This window comes from Taurulus bubalis (genome assembly GCF_910589615.1).
Source record: "Taurulus bubalis genome assembly, chromosome: 2".
In the NCBI taxonomy this organism is placed as follows: domain Eukaryota; kingdom Metazoa; phylum Chordata; class Actinopteri; order Perciformes; family Cottidae; genus Taurulus; species Taurulus bubalis.
In genome coordinates, this window is record NC_136590.1 from 35,091,275 (window position 1) to 35,110,414 (window position 19,140).

Below are 19,140 nucleotides of genomic sequence, written 5' to 3' on the forward strand. Positions count from 1 at the left end.
GAGCGCTTGAATGCAGCCCAGCTGTTGTCATGGCAGCGCTGCAGCAAAAAAAATTAACATTCTGAGCACAGTCTCCAAGACAACTGTGGGAACGATCTAGAATGGGACGTTAGCTAGGGGAGAAGTTACACCATCCAACGCTACCACGTGTGAGCGATACAGTCGGTTGTGTCAGACTCAATATCTCCCCATGATGGTCAATAAATCAATCAATTAAAAATGTTACTTCACAGAATAACAGTTATTCCCTTGTATTATTTGTATTTTATGTGAATTCAAATTGGATGCTTTGTATTTATACTTTTCCCCCAATTGCTTAAATGTGACTATACGTGCATTTGTCATGGTGATTTATGTCCCTGAGTTTGGTGCATTGATGACTGATTCTGATTCTGAATGCATCTTATTTAGTGCATTGAAGGTTTTCGACTCATTTCGACATAGTTCTCCAACCTATTCTATTTATATTTTTTGTAATTATATTTTAATTGTTATAACTATATATATATAGAGGATGCCGAAAGAAAATATGGATACACTGTTTATGGATGGATTTGTATTTGTATTTGTTTCAGTACACATAATGTTCCTTTGAATAAAATATATATAAAATGTTACTCAAAATGTATTTTATTTGTATTTCTTTCCTCAATTCATCTGTACATTTTCCTGTTTACTTAACAGATCTATGCCAGTTTAATGTAGGTTATTTTTTAGTTTGCATCATTCAGTGGACTGCTATATCATGCTGCTAATAAATATGTATGCTTAAAAAAGATGCAGATTGCAAATGAAGGATAGTCAGACTGCGTCATCAGAATCTTCCAGCACGCCTACTTAGAGTCCTCTGAACTCTCCACATCGTCCCTCTTTTTATATTTAGTTTCAGCCTATAAATGCAGTGATACTTGTGTTTTGAACTGTATGTGTAAGGGTTTTCCTTCTTTTCCTTCAACAAAGCACTCGGATCTGGATATATTTTTTTATCCCTCTTAGGGTTTGGTTGTACTGCCACCCAGTGTAGGATTTGACATAAAAGGTTTTGAGCAGCACACTGTCGCAGATCCAGAAGTGGGCTGTGAACCGTTCTGACAGGGTTATACTGATATATGATATTGTATTATGTACAATTCAGTGCAGATTGTTCAATTGATCTGTTGATAATTTTTTTATTAAAAAAAAGTAAATTGAAATGCCTATAATCATTTTCCAAAAACAAGTGACATTTTAAAATGGCTTGTTTTGTTTGAACAACAGTCCAAAACCCAAATATATTCAGTTTAATCAATATTAATATAAATGGGCAAAACCTGAAAGATGCAGAATATCTAGTGTTTTTGCTTGACTAATGACGTGTATGATTGATTGCTATTGGTTGACAACTCGATTAATCAGATCATTGTTTCAGGTCTTGTACAATTTGAGTAATAATCAAAAAATACAAATGAATTAATTATTGATTTAAAAAAATATATAGATTTCAGAGCAGTTGGTCATAACATCTTGTGCCACACAGGCATTTGTCTGTGAAAATAATAAAAGGTGAAAATAATAAAATCAATGATGGATGGATTCCATTTAGCTGTGTCAGGGTCCCAGTGTTGTTCATGCTGGCTCACTTTCATAGTCATGGCTTACTCAATTGGACAGAACAGAGCAATTACTAAAGTTATTATTGCTTATTGAGTATTGCTGTAACAAAGACAGACTGAAACTTTTAAAACACTAAGACAAAAGACAACAACACACCAGAAATAATTCTCTGCCACAGGCACATTGCATGAATTTAATAAAGTGCAAATCATACAAAATGTCCCAAGCCTTCTAGAGTGACTTTTCAAACCTGGAATGCAGCTAGTGCAGTGAAAAAGCAGGTTGCCATGTACGTCAACAGTACGGTGTGTTCAAAGTATTCATGGCAAGGCTACTAATTACAAGCAAAAGCCGTGATCAACAGGGTTAAAATCAAAAAGGCATCCATATGAAACAGGACCACTATTCAGCCGTTCTCTTGACCAGCTCTTATCTTCAAAGTACATGTTGTACCATCAATGTGACAGATTAGGTTAATACGTTGTTGTGATCACACGCTCTGGTGCAACTAACTTCTAAATATTTAACTTAATTCCTGAAATCTACAGACAATCACAAGGTTAAATCTTGTCTTAAGCTTTTTCTAGAATAACTGCTTCAGTTGTTGGTTGATCTTGGCCAAAACCTGCTGGAAGAAAACTTTGTCTTTTCTATCGTCATCACAGAGCAGTTTCTCCCTCTCCTGCTCCCATGTCCACCCTCCTGTGCACCCTGCTGTCCTCTATATCCTCCCACTCGTCCTCCATACCTTCTACATTCTGCGTTCTGATTGGTTGGTTCAAGCGAAGGAGGCGGTATCTAAGCGGCACTAGGAAGAGGGCGGGGTCAGGCATAGGGTGTGGCCTCTGTGGTGACGTCACTCTCTCCTGGGGGACACACGCTCTGACCCTCTCCTCCCTCGTGCTGACACGCCTCTTGTGTCTCGCTTCTGGTTGACTAGGAGAGGCCGGAGGAGGTGGAGACAAGAGCCAGTCTGAGCCCTCCCCTTCATAATCTTCATCCTCCTCACCTTCGTCTTCTTCATCCTCATTCTCTTCTTCCTCTTTTCCTCTGGGTTCCTCTTCTCCCTCAGCCCCAGTCTCTGTGCTCTGCTGTTGCTGGAACAGTTTTAAGCGTGCGGTGTGGAGCTCGTGGCAGAGGGTTGTCGTGGTGACATTTTGCCGTTGCAGCTCTCGACTCAGTAGTGTGATCTTGTGGCTGCGACGCTTCAGTTCCTCCAGGAAGTGCCGCTCTTCTTCTCTCAGGTTCCTTCCCAGTGCGGATGTCCGTACCCGGCCGGCCCGCAGCTCCCCACGCGCAGCGACCATAGTGCACTGCTGGTCCTCGAGGAGACGCTGTGCGGCCTCACAGCGTGCTGCCAGCTCTGCTTCTTGCTCTGAGAAACATAAACAAATACAGTTTAAAGATAATGAAGATACAGAAAATACTGTAGATGTTGAGGAGATTATTGTATGCATTAGGATGTCATCATTTGATCTGGTTTTCTATCCTCTAGATCTCTTTCCATATGTGTCTGCTTAATCAATCTCTCTCATATTACATTTCATACGTTTTTCTTTTCACTCTGCCTTTCTGTGCTCCGTCCCTTGCTTCATCACTCAGTCAGACCTGGCTAGATAAATACAATACACACATATACTGTAATTTACTTCCCTATAAGTGACCATTGTACATTTGGGGGCCAGGCTGGTGTCACATGTGTTTTTCAGTTTCCAAAATATACAAAGCACAACTGTTACAAACCACCCCCACCCAAATAGCTTTAGTTCTTCAAAAGATTAACGACACACATAGAACAATAAACACAAGTATAATCATTCAGGGTCAAAGTACATTTTAGATATCAATCCCTATGAATATTACTACCCTCTCTGGAGACAAATGTTGGGTGAAAAATTAAAATATATCCTATTCACACATACACTTGTTTAATCTGTTGCAGATTAAGTTTGAAATTACAGTGCTTGAATGTTCTCAATAAAACCAAGGCTGGACTAAAGCACTCGACGGACATAGATACATCGATAAAACTTGCAATGCACGCCACTCAGAACAAAAATATGCAAAACCAAGTATAAATGCAGTCTTGTCGGGAGAAACAGTGCTTTAAACCCAACAAAATGTTGTCGTAGCTTCCAACTTGTTTATATGTTTCTAATGCTGCGGCACATAGTTTGTTGTTTCTGGAACATTGATTTTTCTTGCAGGATAAGAAGAGCACATTGTTCCATCCAACATTTTCTTTTCAAATACTGATTCCAGTACCTCAACTGTATCTGCCGATACAAAGAACCGAATCCAACACCGATGGTCTATTTTATATATTGTACCTTACTGCCTGGATCTCATTGTTTTGAATTTAATGAGATCAGTCAGCAGTTTGCTGTGACTGACTGAATATAACTAATAGCATTAACACTGAATTGCATGATGTTATTTCCAAAGAAACAGTATTAAATGCGGATAGATCATGTCATGGCCGATAATTGAACCGCTTCATAACATTAGTATCGGTGCCAATACCTATTAATAGGTATGGACAATATATATATATATATATATATATATATATATATATATATATATATATATATATATTTATATACATATTATTATTATTATATACCTAATACAATGAATAAGATATAAGGCAAATGTAAACAAATGAGTTTAACATGTCATATTGCCAATATATCAAAAGGTCAATCTAAATGTACTGTAATAATGTTGCGTCGTGTCGGGTCATTGTACCCATTTCTATCATGAGGTCCTTCTATCATGAGGTGCATTCTCCTCCTCTGCACAGATTGTGTGTGTTCCTCTCCATAACTCCTAAGATCATTTCCCATTTTGTCATTAAGGAATTGTAATTTCTTACCTTCTGTGCTTCGGTCAGGAAACCTGGAGTCCAGCTCACAGCTGACCTCTGCAGCCACGAGGAGTGGACGCACAACAGGCAGACAGACAGAGAAAGATAAGACAGGGTGACAGACAGACAGTCGAGTGGTTCAGTGACCCATACAGAGAAGGAGAGCAGCAGGTCGCTGCTAGACTGACCACGACAGCGCCTCCTTAGGTGTGTGATCTCCAGCTGCAGACCCGTCAGCATGGCCAGGTGCTCCTGCTTCAGGAAGGCTATGCCTCTCTCCACACTGGCCACCTGCTGCTCCAGCTTCCCAGCATCCATGGCTGCACCACTCCACAACCTGCACACAGATGCAGGTAGCTGGATGTTTTTGGATTAAGGTATCTCCCAGTGCAGCTGTTTTGTGTCCAATTTGAGGACTGGCATAGAGCAGAGCTTAAATAGGCTTACTGAGTGTCTATTCCATGGAAAGTAAATAAAATCGCTTTTATTTATTAAGCTAGAGTAATAATCCATCTGTTAGTAGGCTCGATATTCTGTTTTACTCAGATTTTCTGCAATAGCTATATAAGGTAATTATTAGCAAATTGCCTACACTCTCTTATTTAACCTAATGCAGTAGTATTTCTCGCCCATAAAAGCCCTCTCGTTTTTGCACAGTCGGTGTCTACCTGTAACTGTGCACGCATCACTCTGCCCGTGGCCTACCGTGATACAGAAGCGGTATCCTACTCAGAGCGTGTCTCATGGACCCTCGTATCGCCGTGCTCTCTCTGTTCTCGATGCAGCAGCGATGGAGAAAACAAAAGACTCGTGCAAAACGTTCCGCGTGCAAACCGGTGCTTTACGCGTTTCTTGTGCACTTAGGGGAGCTGTTTCACTGTTGCAGCAGGCCGACGTTTTCCCGACCGCGTGAATGGATCCTGCTGCAGTCTGAGTCGGAATAACCTCCTCATAACCTTCTGCTGGTACGTGCAGTGCGGCTGCTGTACCCACAACAAAGCAGTCCGGTATGAGGGGTGATCAGTGCCACGGAGCAGCAGCAGGAGGAGGAGCTCCATGGAAGTGATGCTACCAGCTGTTGCAAGCAAGATAGATAGAATGATAGATAGATATCAGGAATGCAAAATACTCAATATTTACAACAAAACAGCAGAGTGTATTAATTTAGGAAATTAAACAATAAAGCAAAGTGAAAAAAATGCAAAATATGTGCAGTGCATATGAGTGTATATAAGAAAGTAATACGATTGTGTTTTATTCCTTGAGATGATAGAACTTAAGTCTCAGCCCACCTCTGAGAAACAATGTCTGTTTAGATTTGTTTTTCATCAGTCTTTTGGAAAAGAATAATTATTCCAATGCTTTACTTAAAAGTATTGAAACGTGTAAAAAAAAGAAGTAAAATTGCAGATACAGTTAAAGTACTGGATTTACATTAATTGTATTAGCAAAATGTAAAGTATCAACAGTCAGAGACAGCCCATTTTAACAAATGATTATACTGATTGATGTTTCGTTCAATAATGATGCACTACTTATACATTTTTTGTATGTTCATGTCTAATTTGCAAAGTAACTTGTAACTGTCAAATACATGAAGTTGAGCAAAAAGTGTCCTTGCAGCTCTAATTTATTTTTAATAATAATTAAAACCAGGATCACATCTTAATTAGCAATTATTTAATGCAAACATGTTGAAGTAAATAAACTAAAGCTTTATACATAAACCATTAATCCAATAATCTGAATACAGTATTATAGGTAGATTACAAAGAAGAGGAAAACTAGAAATTCAGGTTTATTTTATTTGCCTTGTGCTTCGTGACACATACTGGTTATAAGACATTATCCCTATGTGTGCAGTGTAATCTGCCATCAGTGTAAATAATACACAGATACATTCTGAAACAGCAGGTACAATTGAAAGGATATTTTTCATAGTTGCAATCTGTTTCTTGCAAAATGGTCGACGAGGCTCAGCCTCTCCCGGCTGCACTCTTGTTTGGCACTCATGCTGAGGAGGGGAACAGGCTCACTGTGCAGAGAGGTCTCGTAGTAAGGACAGACTTTTAGATGAGCAGACATTGGAGGGATGTCTGCCATATGCCACGAATCCACTGAGGAGAAGAGGTGACTGTACTCCCATACCTTGAGAGAAACAGGAGGAGAGAAAAGAAAAACATGAATCACAGTTAGTATGGCATTCCCTGTTATAAATAAAAATTATGGATTGGATGATTCAGTACGCATATCTCACAGGTTTGGCCTTCCACTTGGCTCCTCCATGTGAGTAGGTCTTCTTCTCCCAGCGGAGGGTGACCATCCCTCTCTCCTGCAGCAGAGAGGAGCACACCTGCCTCATCAGCTGGGACACCAGAGCCAGCTGGGACAGGGACAGACTGTCCAGGAAGCGGGTCATGTGGCACAGCACCTCGTAGGGCAGCGAGCTCAGAGAGTCCTCCCCTCCTCCTCCCCAACCTCCTCTCTGAGTGGTGGAGAAGTCCACTGAGCTCCCGGATGGCTGGGAGTCGTCACCTACTGAGGCTACAAGTGTTGGACGCAAGTTGAAACTCCTCAGCTGCCGACTGGAGGGATGAAAATATAAAGCCCTTCATTCACTAAATACAAGCCCAGGTGCATTGAGTTTCTAAACTTTATTTGTCTGTGCCCAACTTTGAGATTGTGGTACTTTACTGTATCACTCACAAGGCTACCCTGCCCCAAAGCCTAACCAGCTTTATCATCTATTTTATTTTAAATGGGACCATAATCTACAAAATGAACAAAATCATGCTGTATTGAAGAAGACTTGAACATAAGGGTTGAGACCATAAACTCATGTTTACAATGTGTACACATTGTAAACATGAGTTTATGGTCTCAACCCTTATGTTCAAGTAGGGTAGAGTCATTTTCTAATAGACTTCTATACAATCAGACTTATTTTTGCAGCCAGAGGAGGCGCCCCCTGCTGGCTGTTAAAGTTACACCAGTTTAGGGCACTTCTGCATTGACTTGTCAGACCTGGAGGTTGCCACCTGGTGTCAATCTGTTGAATTGTTGAATGTAAGTCCAATATTCATTCTCTTTTCGCTCTGTTTTTTCCTGAGGTAACTGTCTGGCTCATTAGCTGCTAAAATGCTCCCTTATGTTCACCAACTGTGTCTGTCTGCTGTTTGGTAATGAGCAGCTACCGTTCATAACGCTATGAGAGTGATGAGAGTATAAATTATGGCCGCTTTAAAGTTTTTGGATCATATTAAACGGCACATGGTAGACCCGAGTGTTTGAATCTGGACCGATGAATGTGAAATGTGCTCACTCATAGGAGACGGTGGCTTTATGGGTGGAGGGATGAAACCTCCTTTGGCTGTAGGTGCATCCCAGGTAGGATAGGGGGCATCTCTGCTCAAACCATCCACTCAGACTTGTCTGGATGTCACTGTGGACGTTCCTGGAAGGGAGATGAGAAATGAACATTCATTACGTTAGTGTTAATCCTTTTTCAAGAAGAGAGAAACAAACTCCATCAAACACGCCCAAGTCAGTAGAGTAGACACCTGAAATGTGAAGGGAACTCCCTGCGGTGGAAGGTGTGACCGCAGATGAAGGTGAAGACACAGTTGGCTCTGGTGTTTCTGCTGTTCACCCTCTCTGACTGCAGCTGAAGACGAAGTTTCAGCGGTCTGTCGACCATCACCTCAGCCAGAGTTGTCTTTGCTTTAAATGGTGCCGCGCGGAACAGATGGGTCTGTGTTGCCACGTCGACATAAAGCCCATCGTAAGGATTTGACTCACTGATCTGCATAGAAACAGTCAATCACAATATTTATTAGAGAATAAATGTTGTGGCTGGTACAATTAATTCACCATCATGTTACATATACTGTCATACATATCTGACTGACCTTGTGACCCCTGACCTCCATATCAGCATAGCCTAGCAGGGCGGCTGCTGCTTCATCGCTGTAGCAGTCCTCTTCATTGAATACCAGGTCGGATGTGTCCACACCGCGAGGCTTGCCCGGAGGCCGAATTTTGTCGTAGTGATGAAGCCGCCGCAAGCTGTAGTGATAGCCGTCAGGGATCTTACAGGAAGAAATACATTTTACATAATAAGTCAAGAGAGTACAGTGAACACATCTTTTGTAGATGCTTTTTGGGTCAAGTTGTTTTGTTTACGCTTTTTTTGAAGCTGTATTGGGCCACTTTATGCTTTAATGTAGATGAGTGCAGTTTTATCTGGACGGAGCGATTTAGTTGCTGTAGTTTGTACGTCATTTTTAAAGTTTAGATTTTTCACTTCCGGGAAAAAGGGTTCTAAACTAGGGATGTAACAGTACGATTTGTTCCGAACCGTGACCAAAAACAATTATTGTCAAAATAGTCTTTTTTATTCTCCTCACACATGTGAAACAGAGGTTCTAGACTGTGAGTTTTACCCGTTACGATTTGGCAGTGCATCAGTTGTTGTTGCTAATGGACGGAGCTGCAAAGCTGTAAAGCGCCGGAGAGCAACTTGGGCCTCAATGTCTCACTCAAGGGCACTTTTAAATGCAGACAGGACGAGCCAGAGATAGAACCACCAACCTTGTATTTAAAGGACCTGCCATTGATCCACAGCTGTGCTGTCAAAATAGCTGGCGTCTATTCAGTGATATTCTCTGTGTGCCAACACGTAGTACATGGTCAAGTATGTGAGTGATTCTGTTCACGGCGCAGCTGGTTGTCTACACAAACGCGTGGTTAGTGAGAAAGTACCGTCTATCTCCAGCCTCAGCCAAGTAGTCAAGCTCAATGGACCACAATTTGTTTGCATTTTATTTAATAAGCCTTGTCGGTGCATAAATTGCAGTTCAGGAATTATCGACAGGTCAGAGTCTCATGATAGACCATTACTGACATTTGTGTTATTCATTTTTATTGTTAACTTTTTAGAATTTGCTTTTCCTTTGCTTTTCCTACTGGAAACCGAACCATGAATGTTGTGTACCGTTGCAGGCCGACACAGGTATGTTACTGCTAAGGCCAGCTGAGATGTAAACTCTGGATATGCTTGGAAAAGAAATAGGTCCTCACTACGGTTGAACTGACTGATGTGATTAAAACAGTTATATTTCAGTAAAGTAAATCATCACCTTAAAAGAGTGCAGGGTCTGGACTGGGATAGGTTCCAGGCTGCCATAGACAAAATCGTCTTCCCTCGATGTACAGGCCTTGATTTTTCCGAATGTAAGCAGCATGCGCCCATGATGCATTACATACATGTTGTACTCCTGCGGGGTGAGCTCCTGCCCCAGACGCTCCAGCACCCCATCCTGCCACGGGGCCTGACCAGTCTTGTCTTTATCGACAAGCTCGTCATCTTTCTCCGTGACCTTCTCACCAGGCTTGGCATTGTCTTGGTTTGCCTCAGCAACAGCACAGCCGCCTTTCTCCATGCTGAACATCATCTCACACAAGTCGTATTTCCCTGTGCTGATGCCTGAGACTTGCCCTACTCCGTTCTGAAGAGTCTCGTCGACAACATTATTCTCTGCAAGAACAGACGTGTGAAGTGTAAAGACAACAGATGAGGAAAGAAAGAACAGAAATTATAACACATTTGAAACACTTTGTGTTTTTAAATTAGAGATGATATTTTACCTTTGTCTGTGACACCATTGACGGACCCTCCCATTGCCGTCTCCTCTTTCTTCTCATCCTTTATTTCCTCCTCTTCTGCTTCGATCAGCTCTGGAAAGAGAGGCTTCATTTTCAGGCGGTCATAAAGGTCGGACTGATCCACAAGGGCCGTGGCAAGATCCAGAGGCTCCCCCTCATGCCCCTTGATTTCCTTCAGCACGTTCTCCTGCAGGACTACGTTACTGCATGGGTTTGTGTCATCAGTCGGCCACCGGAGCCACTCCATGGAGCAACACACTACGCTGGCCGGACACACCTGGAGATGAGCGGCTTGCGAGGAGCGGGGCAGGTGGAGCGGGCAGCCGTACTCGGCGTTGAGGCAGGGCACCCTCACCTTAGGGCAGAGCAGCAGGTGATCCTCCTCTTTACAAAGGTGGAAGAGCGCTCCACAGTGCAGGCGGCAGGGGATGAGCGCACAGCACACAGAGACCTCCACCCGAGCCCTGCAGCGCCGGCTGTAGCAGGAATCACAGTGGACATGCTGTCGCACTCTGGAGGCCCGAGAACGCTGACTCTGATTGGGTAAGAAAGAAAAAGAGAGGAGTTAAGATTAAGATTTGCTACATAGAAACACTGCATCATAAGCAAGGCTGTATGAACTTTAATTCAACAAGAACTACTAGATGTGGAAAGTCTGGGACTCACCATATCTATAGGACGCTGAACCAGCGGCTTCTTAATCCTGCAATCAAAACACAGAAATTACACAGATTCATAAAACCTTGTAATGTTAAATACTAAGTAGTGAATCACATGGGCAAGTGTCACTCAACCTTTTTGGATTGTGATCTCTAAAAACAATGCAATGATTGCTTGTGAGCCGTCATCACTATAGTCACATATGTCAGATTATTATGACCAGGTCAAATAAAGAGTAATTATTTCCTTCCGGTTTAATTTTTTATTATTTTTAGAGGCTGGAGACAGTGAAATTATACTATTATTTTCAAGAAATTTGGGCAGCATTAATGTTCTAAATCTCATCTTTTTTTAATTTTGTATATTTTGTATCTCATGACCTCTACATCACACAACAAACATTAATGGGAAGCATCAACGTTTGTTCTTCAGTTTGACTCCAAAAGCACTCTTACAAAACTGCATTTAAATGTATTTATTCCACGTTCTTACTAAATCAGGAGCTGATTGTAAACTAGAAGTCTATATAGTAGTATTGTTCAGGTGTGTGTCCTGAAGGACAGTAACTCAGACGAGCACGAGAAGCAACTCAAAGGTTTCACTTCTACAGTTGTATTATTTGTCTAAGAAGTTTCACTGTACTGTTTGCAATTTAAAATAACAAAAAAAATGTTTATAAAACATTCAAAATGGGATCAAACCATATCCAGTCAAAGCTCTTACCAAGGTGCCACCGCAGACGTGTTGCTTCCTCCTCGTTTTATAACGTTGCCTTTGGTCCCTGTGCTGCGTGTACTGCCAAGTTAAATATAGCCAAGAAGCACCAAGCAGGTTCAGCAGCAGACACCCCCCTTCAGTTTCTGGAGCAGATTCAATCACGGCCATCTATTCATTCCTGCATGAATAAATGTCCACTTGTATCAAGCACAGAGCAATCAGTTTACCTTCTGTTGGAATGACAGTAATAAAATATTCAATGCCAATGTTTTGATTGAATGTCCACTAGAGGACACTGTTTGGATATTAAGACTAATTTTGCTCTCTGCAGCTGGAAATCCATCATGCAAAGCACCAAATTATGACTCAGAGGGAAGAAGGTGTGAGAGATTTCCTGATGTATGTCTCTGAGTTTGCTGGTAACCCAAACCATGTTTCTGACCACCTGTGCAACATTTCTCAGTCAGTACACGGCTCTATTTATAAACCACACACACACACACACACACACACACACACACACACACACACACACACACACACACACAGTCTTTAAAGCACAAGACGGGGTACAAGGAGTACGTTTCTCTGCTTTCCCTTCTCCTAGAGCGGTAATTCTGTTCATTGACTCTAATGTCACAGGACCCTGCTGGCATCCTGCCATTCTGTGATGAATGGCAAGACTTTGAGATTAGCAGTTTTTTCTTTGTTTGCACGACCTGCGGGATCTGAAGCATGGTATGGGTATATTTTGCAACTCTAAGATCTAAGCTTCAGTTTTCCACTTTTGTTTCTCCTTCAGTTGTTATAAGGTTGTTAAGATCATCGTATTTGATTTATACTTGTTGACAGTACCGATGGTATATTCTGTTTTGACTCTTCATTGAATCTATAAAATGTTTATCCAAAGTAAAATATTCAAACCCACAATTCCATATTTGTTAATGGCTGACCCATTTCATCAAATTCCCCAAATTCAGCCTAACTATGAAGCAAGGAATATTTACATATACATATTTCACGAAACATGCATCTGACCTTATATTAAGCATGATTTTACCAGCATATTTAATTTCTGACATTAAAATATGTCTAAACTGTTCAAGGTGGAGCTTTCAATCTTAATACGTTGCTGTAAAGTTTTATTAATAATAATGCAACATATTTGAATTGTTATATTTTAGTATCTGAATCTAAGTGGAACCAGTAAAAATGTTCTCTAAGTGAAACGTAGCAATACAATATTTACACAGTAAGTAGTATACAGTTACATTTTTGTAAGTGCTTTGGGGGCTTAGTTATTTTGAGGTACAAATAGTTAGCATTGTAACATTATTATTTCATATTTTCATATCTAAACATCATAATAAACATATAGCTGTTTGCCTAACGGTAAAGTCTGCCCAGAGTGTATTTCTCTAGTGTTTCTGAACATGACAAGCCGCTACTTGGTAGTGTGATGCAACTACTGTATGTCATGACATGTGTATTGCTCGGGAACTAAGGAAGCAGTGTTTCAATTAGCTTTCAAGCAGCAACACCACAGAGCATGCAGTCAGCCATTCTGAAGAGGCACATATTCAAAGGGCACTAGTAGAGATTAAAGCCTCATCCTGCTTTTTTGATTGAATGAAAGATGATTTAGTGACTTTTTTTTGCTTCTGATAATCAATCTGTTACATAATTTTCCTTTCTTCCTCCCTAAACCCAATCAGAGTCAGCGTTCTCGGGCCTCCAGAGTGCGACAGCATGTCCACTGTGATTCCTGCTACAGCCGGCGCTGCAGGGCTCGGGTGGAGGTCTCTGTGTGCTGTGCGCTCATCCCCTGCCGCCTGCACTGTGGAGCGCTCTTCCACCTTTGTAAAGAGGAGGATCACCTGCTGCTCTGCCCTAAGGTGAGGGTGCCCTGCCTCAACGCCGAGTACGGCTGCCCGCTCCACCTGACGCGCTCCTCGCAGGCCGCTCACCTCCAGGTGTGTCCGGCCAGCGTAGTGTGTTGCTCCATGGAGTGGAACCGATGGCCGGCCAACGACGCCCATTCTTATCCAAACACAGAGCTGCATAAAAACCTGCTCAAGGAAAAAGAGCAGGGGAGATGTCTGGACTTGGCCATGGCCCTGAAAGACCAGGACCTCCTGTTTCACTCCATGAAGATGAGAGAACTGTTCCCAGAGCTGATCCAGAGTGTGGAGAAAGACGAGAAAAAAAAGATGGAAGAGAGGAGGAAGGAGAAGCAGAAGAAAGAGGCAGCAGAAAAGGCAGCTGCAAAGGAGGCCACTGATCACACTTGGGAGTCTTTTAACATGCAAACCCCTTGTGAAAAAGAAGAAGAGAATGAAAATGAGGTTGAGCAGGAGCTGACCCAGGAAGAGAGAGAAGCTATTGCCAGGAACACAGGAATTACTGCTGATCTGTTGGAGAACTACAACACCTGGGAGCGCATGTTCAGTATGGAGATAGGTGGCTGCAGGAAAGCTGGAGAGGCAGCTATGTCAGGCAGAGACCAGGGGCTTTCTAAAGGGAGAGGAGAAGGCCTGGCCTCTCTGACAGAAGACGATTCATCAGATACCTGTCTGGATGCCTCTGCATCAAACACCTGCCAACAGGGGAGCAGTGCATGCATTGCTTCCTCCACATCCTCCTCTTGTCTCGCTGAAAGACTGAAAAGAAGGGAATTTGTGTACGGACACGTGGAGCCGATGAAGATTATCACTGTGCGTACCTTTAAAACCCCAACCAGCTTCGTTGCCAGGCAGTGCCGCATCCGCAACCCTAGTTTCTACAAGAGGGAGAATCGAGCTGTGGATACGAGCGACCTGGGGGTGATGCTAGAGGAGATGCCGGTGTGGGAGGAAGTTCAGGTGAGAGAGAATCCTCCTCCTTAAAATCGTTTAAATCCATCGCAGCTCTTTTGATTAATGTTATGATAAAATGTCTTTGTTTTGGTCATTTTTCAACACCATGAGAGCGGTGAGAGAGAACCGAAACATAAAGTCTTGAGCTGTCAACAAAGTGTTGGAATACGTTAAAATGCAGAGCAGAGTAATAATTATCTGTGGCCACATCACTATGATGGACACCGATTAAATGTGCCTCATATCCCAGTGCACAACAAGCTGTTTGTGATGTTGTTGAGATACAAAGACCACTTTTAATCTTTTCACATGCAACGATGAGTAGACAAACAGATGCTGCTTAATTTCTGACAAATAGTGAAAAACACTATTAATGTGATTAATCTTTTATTCAAAGAAATAATCAGATTAATCAATGATGGGAATATCAATTAGTTGCAGCCACATTTAAAATAGTACACCCTAATTTGCATTTGTTTTAAGAGAAAAAAACACAGGCATTAAATTATTTGCTGAGAGGTATTCATGTTATAATGTTTAACTCTTGACTGTAATGGTTTTTGATGTGGCTCTCAGGCCTCTCTGCTGTGCTCGCTGGAGAAGGAGCAAAGGGGTCACCTCATTGCAGAGAGCACATTCTCAGATGGTCTGTTACAAAATGAAGGCACACAGACCTACAACTTCTTGTCTGTTCCTTTCCGGAGAGAAACGTCGCTGGCTGACCTGACCGCTGCAAAACCGCTGGAGCTGCACCTACAGCTGCAGGTGGAGAGCGTCACCAGCCGGCACCACAAGGCCAGCTCCGCCTTCACCTTCCTATGTGGACACGCCTTCCAGCGCAGAGAATATGGCAAACATTATAAGTGGGTTTTCGTATTGTTGTTTGTAAGGCCAATTATCCTTTGAAATCCAGTTATTTCCTGCATGGGGGATAAGAAATCAAAGTCCAAAAATATTTAGTTTCTTCATAGTTTTAAAAAGGTGCTTTGTGTAAGATATGGCCACATGCGCCAAACAAATACTATACTGAGTCCACACACGTTAAATGTACAGTTATCCGGGAGCCAAACCGTGTAGCGGAGCGCCGGGTGACAGCCTCTTCACATTCTGTTGGTAATATTAGTCAATGTTATGAATGTTTTGAACAACATTTCTTGCCAGATCTTACACCTTGCACCTTTAAGATTCAAGTAAAATATTAAAATATCAAATTAAGTTTTGTGTTTGAACTCATACCAGTTCAGGTTAAGTACATACACGTAAATTATTTAAGTATTAGAGACTCATATTTCATTTCCCATCATTATGACTTTAATCCATTAAAGTAACTGAGCTAATCTGATTTACTCTGATGTAACATCTCTGCTGTTACAGTGAGATGAAAACTGCAGGTCAATTGTATGCTCTGGTTTGATGTTAAATTGTTTTATTGAGACAAAGCAACACACATGATCACATTTCATTTCCTAATAATACATTCTCTCACATGCAGGAACATCCACAGTGACATACAGATGAGTGTGAACGGATGGTTCGAGCAGAGGTGCCCCTTGGCGTACCTGGGCTGCACCTTCATCCAGACGAGGCTGCAGCCCTCCACTCATGAAGCCACCGTCTCCTACAAGTACGAGGAAACAGTTTATCTTTATTATTGTGTCGCACTGATTCACTTTTTTTTTTTTTTGTAGCACCTTTAAAACTATATTATGCCTAAGTGGACTAACTTTAAACTGGAATGATGAGGTACTTGTGTTCAGTTTCTTTATGTAGCTACTACAAAGGTTTTCCTGTTTTAAGTGAAACACGAAACAAAAAAACTGTAAATGCCTCACTGAATTATTTTTAATCAACTTCATTGAGAACTGACTTGTTTGAATCTCTTATCTTTATACAGGAGCTACACTTTATTCAAGTGTCATCATTAATGCTATGTTAATCAATAAGATAAAGTACAGTTATGCAGGATAGTACAAATCTAATGAACCTTTAAAGACCTCATTTTCAACTTTTCTTTCAGTGAAGACCTTGGCTGCTTTAGCCTGCATCCCGTCATCCCTGTTTCCCTAAGTGAAGCTTCCCAGCCGCCCGGGAGCTCAGTGGACTCCTCCACCACTCAGAGAGGAGGTTGGGGAGGAGGAGGGGAGGACTCTCTGAGCTCGCTGCCCTACGAGGTGCTGTGCCACATGACCCGCTTCCTGGACAGTCTGTCCCTGTCCCAGCTGGCTCTGGTGTCCCAGCTGATGAGGCAGGTGTGCTCCTCTCTGCTGCAGGAGAGAGGGATGGTCACCCTCTGCTGGGAGAAGAAGACCTACTCACATGGAGGAGCCAAGTGGAGGGTGAAGCACATGGTAAGATAAGAACCAGTGTGTCTGTGAGGATCATTTATGATGTTATCTCTACTGAATTAAAACATTATGAAGTTTGGATTTATTGCAGGACTGTTGTACACTCATCTAAAGGATTATTAGGAACACCTGTTAAATTTCTCATTAAAGCAATTATCTAATCAACCAATCACATGGCAGTTGCTTCAATGCATTTAGGGGTGTGGTCCTGGTCAAGACAATCTCCTGAACTCCAAACTGAATGTCAGAATGGGAAAGAAAGGTGATTTAAGCAATTTTGAGCGTGGCATGGTTGTTGGTGCCAGATGGGCCGGTCTGAGTATTTCACAATCTGCTCAGTTACTTGGATTTTCACGCACAACCATTTCTAGGGTTTACAAAGAATGGTGTGAAAAGGGAAAAACATCCAGTATGCGGCAGTCCTGTTGATGCCTTGTTGATGCTAGAGGTCAGAGGAGAATGGGCCGACTGATTCAAGCTGATAGAAGAGCAACTTTGACTGAAATAACCACTTGTTACAACTGAGGTATGCAGCAAAGCATTTGTGAAGCCACAACACGCACAACCTTGAGGCGGATGGGCTACAACAGCAGAAGACCCCACCGGGTACCACTCATCTCCACTACAAATAGGAAAAAGAGGCTACAATTTGCAAGAGCTCACCAAAATTGGACAGTTGAAGACTGGAAAAATGTTGCCTGGTCTGATGAGTCTCGATTTCTGTTGAGACATTCAGATGGTAGAGTCAGAATTTGGCGTAAACAGAATGAGAACATGGATCCATCATGCCTTGTTACCACTGTGCAGGCTGGTGGTGGTGGTGTAATGGTGTGGGGGATGTTTTCTTGGCACACTTTAGGCCCCTTAGTGCCAATTGGGCATCGTTTAAATGCCATGGCCTACCTGAACATTGTTTCTGACCATGTCCATCCCTTTATGGCCACCATGTACCCACCCTCTGATGGCTACCTCCAGCAGGATAATGCACCATGTCACAAAGCTTGAATCATTTCTAATTGGTTTCTTGAACATGACAATGAGTTCACTAAAATGGCCCCCACAGTCACCAGATCTCAACCCAATAGAGCATCTTTGGGATGTGGTGGAACGGGAGCTTTGTGCCCTGGATGTGCATCCCACAAATCTCCATCAACTGCAAGATGCTATCCTATCAATATGGGCCAACATTTCTAAAGAATGCTTTCAGCACCTTGTTGAATCAATGCCACGTAGAATTAAGGCAGTTCTGAAGGCGAACAGGGGTCAAACACAGTATTAGTATGGTGTTCCTAATAATCCTTTAGGTGAGTGTATATTCGACTGCATTAGTTTGAGTTATGTGTACCTAATAAAGTGGACACTGATTTTAATAAGTGGTTAAAGGTTTCTCAGTCATCTAAATCATTTAAATGCTGATTACGTTGATCCACAATCTAATGATGTCACCTGATTATAATACACTCCTTATTGGTATTCAAGCACATCTGATAATACTGTAGTAATTGTAAAAAAAAATCATATTGAGTACTGTCCTTTACTGCCTTGACTAACATTACATATTTGATTGAATCCAATTCCAGCACTATTTTAGGAGAATATTGAGTGTAAATGACAATATAGGATTGAATATTCAGGTCTCTCTCTCTCTCTCTCTCTCTCTCTCTCTCTCTCTCTCTCTCTCTCTCTCTTTCTCTTTCTCTCTCTCTCTCTCTCTCTCTCTCTCTCTCTCTCTCTCTCTCTTGCCTGTCTCTTTTCTCTGACTTCAGGTTTGGCAGTTCAGCACTTTGTTCTCTCCTGTGGACGATTGGTGCTTCCAAAACGTCCCGTCCATGTCAGAGCACCTGAAGGTGTGTCCCTGCTATGAGAGAGAGTCCAGGACAGAGAAGATTCACCTGCCACACATCAGAGAAGAAAAGGTCCAAACTAAGACAAACTGTGAAGATCCCACTCTGGTGACCTTGTTCCAGCAGAAGAGGATCATGATGTAGTATATGCTGCTTTAATCTGTTATTATATAAACATGCAGTTAGTTGCATGTTACCTCGTTTAAAAATAAAGGAGAAAAATGCTCTTAAAAATATGAAAAACATGAGTGAAACCTGAGTGATCTGAATACTTTATAGAATTAAGAACAAATCAGGATCATCTACACATTTTAAATGCTGTCACTAATTTTAATTGTAGACACTAAATATAACTCTTTGGAATGACATAACTTGAATAAATACTTGTGCGGTTCTACATAACAACTGAACTGAACGGACCATAGGATATTAATTCATCAGTGTTGCATAAATTATGCAAAAAGAAAGTTTCATAAACGTAGTTTAAGCAGAATATTGGAGCTGATGGCTGCCGTTGTGTGATCATTTTTTTTGTCTAAACGCCCAAAAGACAATTGCTAACTTGCGTTTCACCTTTACTTTATTGACAAACA

The 19,140-nt window shown here is 41.9% G+C and overlaps 3 protein-coding genes across 3 annotated transcripts; 1 reads left to right on the top strand and 2 right to left on the bottom strand.

Annotated features, from left to right (window-relative positions):
- Positions 1–1,899: 1,899 nt before the first annotated feature.
- Positions 1,900–4,780, bottom strand: LOC306733163 (uncharacterized protein; the record flags this gene model as incomplete). Its single annotated transcript, XM_079214361.1, has 3 exons — positions 1,900–2,968; positions 4,472–4,519; positions 4,651–4,780. The coding sequence occupies 3 exons, from the start codon at positions 4,778–4,780 to the stop codon at positions 2,253–2,255; spliced, it is 894 nt and encodes a 297-aa protein (XP_079070487.1). The 3' UTR covers positions 1,900–2,252.
- Positions 4,781–6,183: 1,403 nt separating this feature from the next.
- Positions 6,184–12,555, bottom strand: LOC306753948 (F-box only protein 40-like; the record flags this gene model as incomplete). The annotated part of the gene is made up of 9 exons (XM_079237861.1): positions 6,184–6,610; positions 6,720–7,047; positions 7,785–7,916; positions 8,023–8,264; positions 8,371–8,550; positions 9,601–9,998; positions 10,109–10,661; positions 10,793–10,829; positions 12,542–12,555. 9 exons carry the CDS (start codon positions 12,553–12,555, stop codon positions 6,398–6,400), a joined length of 2,097 nt encoding a protein of 698 aa, XP_079093987.1. The 3' UTR covers positions 6,184–6,397.
- Positions 12,556–12,936: 381 nt separating this feature from the next.
- LOC306753949 (F-box only protein 40-like) lies at positions 12,937–18,962 on the top strand (the record flags this gene model as incomplete). Its single annotated transcript, XM_079237862.1, has 6 exons — positions 12,937–12,954; positions 13,219–14,364; positions 14,935–15,221; positions 15,851–15,982; positions 16,376–16,706; positions 18,470–18,962. The coding sequence occupies 6 exons, from the start codon at positions 12,937–12,939 to the stop codon at positions 18,689–18,691; spliced, it is 2,136 nt and encodes a 711-aa protein (XP_079093988.1). The 3' UTR covers positions 18,692–18,962.
- Between the last annotated feature and the right edge of the window lie 178 nt (positions 18,963–19,140).